The sequence below is a fragment of the Penaeus japonicus genome, unplaced genomic scaffold, assembly GCF_977035675.1.
Source record: "Penaeus japonicus unplaced genomic scaffold, GWHDUDI00000001_assembly GWHDUDI00000040, whole genome shotgun sequence".
Lineage (NCBI taxonomy): Eukaryota > Metazoa > Arthropoda > Malacostraca > Decapoda > Penaeidae > Penaeus > Penaeus japonicus.
Genome location: NW_028234442.1, coordinates 11,039,009 through 11,044,008, shown reverse-complemented (window position 1 = coordinate 11,044,008; position 5,000 = coordinate 11,039,009). Strand labels below are relative to the sequence as shown.

Below are 5,000 nucleotides of genomic sequence, written 5' to 3'. Positions count from 1 at the left end.
CAAAAACAAGAACAGCATTAGTAAAAATATTAAAATGATAATAGTAATAATAATAATAATAACCATTATAATCATAGTAGTAATAATAATAACCATGAAAATGATAACAAAAATAATAAATGGAATGGCAATAATAACATTAATGATAAAGACAAGACCAATAACAATACTTCTACTACTACTACTAATAATAATAATACGAACAGCAAGAATAATGTTGATATTGGCAATAACAGTAATAACAATAGGAATGGTTATTGTTGCAACAACATCAATAATGTTACTAATTATGATATTGATAATGATAATAATCATAATGATAATCAAAGTCACAATAATGAAATGATATTGTTACTACCAATAACAATAAAGATAATGATGATAAAAACAACAACAATCGTTATGATGATAATAATATCAATGATCATGATGATAATGACAGAAATAATAACAATAATGATATAAATAATCAAGTTAATAATTGAGATGATGAATATAATACTATTAATGATATTGATTATGATAATAGCAATCGCATTACTTATATTGATAAGAATAATTGTGATATGTCCCCACAATAACAAAAATGATACTAATTACATGATTAAGGTAATGATAATGCAAACGATGATGATAATAATGGTGGTATTAATCAAGATGATGATACTGATAATGATAGTAATAATAACAATGTGAAATATGATGAGGATAATAAAATGATAGTAACAATGATACTAATGCTATCAATAATAGTAATAATGATAAGGATAACGATGATGATAATGCTATCAATAATGATGATAATAATAATGATGATAATAATAATGATGATAATAAATATGATGATAATAATAATGATGATAATAAATATGATGATAATAATAATGATGATAATAAATATGATAATAGTTTTATTGATACTATACTTATATTGATAATGATGATAATAATGTTAGTAATCATAGCGATAAAAGCAATAATGAATGATATATCTGATGGAATTATTATGCTCATGTCATCATGTTATCATTATCATTATCATTATGATGAAATTATATTTATGATAATGACAACAACAATAATGATTTTAACACTAATAATAATCATAAAAATGACAATATAGATAGATATGATAATCATAATGACTTCAATAATAATAATGATGGTAATAATGAAAATGATATCATAAAAATGAGGATAATGATACTGAGGATAAATGATAATCTATGATGATATATATGCATAAACCTATATATGTATATATATATATATATATATATATATATATATATATATATATATATACATATATATACATATACATATACATATACATACACACACACACACACACACACACACACATACACACACACACACACACACACACACACACACACACACACACACACACACACACATATATATATATATATATATATATATATATATATATATATATATATACACACACACACACACACACACACACACACACACACACACACACACACACACACATATATATATATATATATATATATATATATATATATATATATATATATATATAGAGAGAGAGAGAGAGAGAGAGAGAGAGAGAGAGAGAGATGTATATATTATAATTTCTATATAATATATATAACTATGTATGCGTAGATATGTTTATATATACACATTACATTCCCTTTTTTCTTCATCCAGACGCGAGATGACTAAACAGATATCACGCAGATGAATGTGCTTTCTGAAAAAGGTCAAAGAATGAACACCTACGAAATTGACACTCCGCTTCATGAAAACTGAAAAACAGTGATTGATTGCAACTGAGAGAATCTGCATCTCGTCGGGATGTATAGTTTCCCTCGACGTTATCGCTCTCTTCTGAAATTGGTCCTGATACTTATTCTCATTGCAAGGTAACGTTGAGTGAGATATAATGCATACAATAAACGTAATTCATTATATGCGCATATGCTATACACGTAATTACGTACACACATACAAAACACGCATGCTTGCATACATACAAACATTAAATTACTCGTTAGTCTATTTTGGATTTATCATTTCACTAATTGCAAAGTAACCAATGTTCTTTGCACATTGAAACCGTAAGTATAGTTCACAGATATTGGGTTTATTCCTTCTCTGATCCTTCTACCGTTTTGCAGTGTCTGGCGCTGCATGACGGAGTGTGCCAAGCTGTATCAGTTGGCACTATCAGGGTCTAATGAGACGATTCCGTGGTCGTCCTTGGAACAGAAAAGTCTCTCCTTCAAGGTCGTTGAACCCAACAGGTCCTCCTCAGCTGCGGTTAGGATAAAAGGTCTGGCAAATGAGAAACGCCGGTCGCCAGGAGGTAGGTGTTTCTCAAGGTTGGCAGCGTTAAAGTGCCATACGTTTAGAATCTAGAATAATAGATTGAACTAGTGATTACTGTTACACCCTCCAGCTAGCATCGCCTTCCAGCCGTCCTCTGTGGCTTGTATTTAGTCTTATTCGGCCGTTTTCAAAAAAATAATATAAATTATAATTATGATGATGGTGATTATGATGATAATGATAATGAAAATGATTATGATATTGATTATGCTAATCGTCATAATCATTATAATTATTATCCCTATCATAACTATAATAACTATCCATACTGTGATCATTGTTATCATTATCATTATTATTGTTATTATTATAATCATTATTACTATCATTATCATTGTTATCATTATAATCATTATTATTATCATTATCATGGTCATGATGATAATGAGGTTAATGATAATGATGTTGAGAATAATGATGCTAGTAACATTCAAGATAATAGCAATAATGAATATAATAACATTAGTAATGATAACACTAATAATGATAAAAAAACGAAAGTAGCATATTGACATGTCTTTCCAAAGAAAGTATTCCCTTCAGTTAATTTCTGTGAGCGTGAAGTTTGAAATTTCTGTTTTATCACCTGTTCTTTTTAACGAGGCCATGTGTGTGTGTACTTCTTCTTTAACGAGCACCTGGAGATCAAAATACATAATTATGACGCAGGAACCGTCGCAAAAGGGCGTCTACACAAATAAATTCCTCATTCATAGGGAGGATGGAGAAGCAATGACCTTTTGGAAAAAAAGAAGAAAATAAATAAATAAAACAAGCTGTATGGTAGACACCAGAAAAAAAAACACGAATATACTAGAATAGGAATAAAATCAATGATAGATAGAATAAACTAAAGATGAAATGGAAATAAGATGCATAAAGGGAAATGAACATAGAGGTGCAAAGTGGACAAAGAGCAAGATCCACAACCCGTGGTACTTATTTTCCGACTCGAACTGAGAGACTCGCAGAGAAAGGAGAGGTCGATGTCTTCAGCTCAGGTCGTGTTTCTATCGGATTAGCTGATCCATTTATTGTTAAAATGATTTATAGAACGTGAATGCCGTTTGTGGGAAGGCAGGGATAACGAACCTACAAAAAGAGAGTATTATAGGACGCATCAGGCTCTTTGATGAAACATTCGTTGCTTCTCTTTTTTCAACCAAGGCGAGATTTACCTTCACGAAAACAGTGATGATGTTAATCGTCAACAGCTTTGTCGTTAATGAAAGTTTATACATGTTTATCATATAATTACCATTAAACAGACTATGAACAGAAGAAACATTCATTTTTAGTACAATCACAACACTTCGAGGACCGGTACTTCGCCCCAATCATGAGCGCATTTCGAGCTGCAGCTGATCAGGAGGCGCCGAGCAGAAGGTAAGGTTTCCTCGGATGAGATTTTTCTTATGTATCCATTCTGGTACCTACAGTCTGCCTTGTGTATATATATGATACACACCCTATCTTTGTTGTATATACTCTTGTGGCGTGTTTGTATCTGGGAGCATTACCACAACTTACGTATTCATGGCAGAAAATTAAATATATGTTTCGGCATATTTCGTTGATAAACAAAATATCCATTTTTATCGCCTTCGAAAGTGTTATCATTTCTACCCATTCATTTATATGTTTAACTAATATTATAATTTTAGCTTCGATTAACCAACCTGATATAACTGTTTTTAGTTTTGCAATTTTAAAAAATCTGCTTAACAGTGACTAGAACAATTTTGCATTTCGGGGACAGATCCATTCAGACAAACCTTGAACCTTGGGCAGAGGATTTCCTTCTCAGATTAGAGTACATGAAAAAAAAAACTTTGAGATATTTGTCTTCTGTAATGGTAGGTGAGCGGTACCACGATGTCAGTATGAATTATCATTTTTTGTTACTGTCATTGTAATTGTTGTTATTTTTATTACAATAATTACCGTTATTACTATCGTTAACATTATTATCACTATCGTTATTATCATTATCACAATTATTATTATCATTATTATTATTCCTATTATTATTATTTTTATCATCATCATCATCACCACCACCACCATCATCATCATCATCATTATCATCATTATTATCATCATCCTCATCCTCATCCTCATCATCATTACCATCATAATTATAATTTTCGTTACTATTATCATCATCATCATTATCATTATTACTATTGTATATATTACGATTATCATTAGTTTTTCCCCCGAGTTTCCCGCCGGAATTTGTGTATCTTAGGTCTTGGTTCTTGAGGCTAAGGGGTTCTGGCAAGATTTCAGATATGTAAGAGTTTCTTGGTGGGATCTGTCCCTGGAGAAACAGTGGGGGTCAGACGATAACAAGGAAAAAATCACAGATAGAAAAAAAAAAAAAAAAAAAAAAAAAAAAAAAAAAAAAACACTCGAAAAAAAAGAAGAGAATAAATGAAAGAATGAACAAATATATAGACACGTAAATGAGCAAACGAATGGATGATGAATAAAGAAATAGATAAAGTTAAATATTTATGAAAGTCGATACATTTAACTCTTATGAATAAGTTTCAGTGGTGCCAAGTAAAAGTTCAACGACCTCGTATTTGCAAAATTGACCGTATTGACAA

The 5,000-nt window shown here is 30.3% G+C and overlaps 1 protein-coding gene across 1 annotated transcript in view; it reads left to right on the top strand.

Annotated features, from left to right (window-relative positions):
• LOC147466891 (lewis-type alpha-(1,3)-fucosyltransferase-like) overlaps positions 1-5,000 on the top strand; it is a 16,031-nt gene that overhangs the window by 2,451 nt on the left and 8,580 nt on the right. The window contains exons 2-3 of the mRNA XM_086534042.1: positions 2,175-2,362; positions 3,654-3,771. Of these exons, the coding sequence (XP_086390168.1) occupies positions 2,175-2,362; positions 3,654-3,771 (306 nt within the window). The remainder of the gene's footprint in view (positions 1-2,174; positions 2,363-3,653; positions 3,772-5,000) is intronic.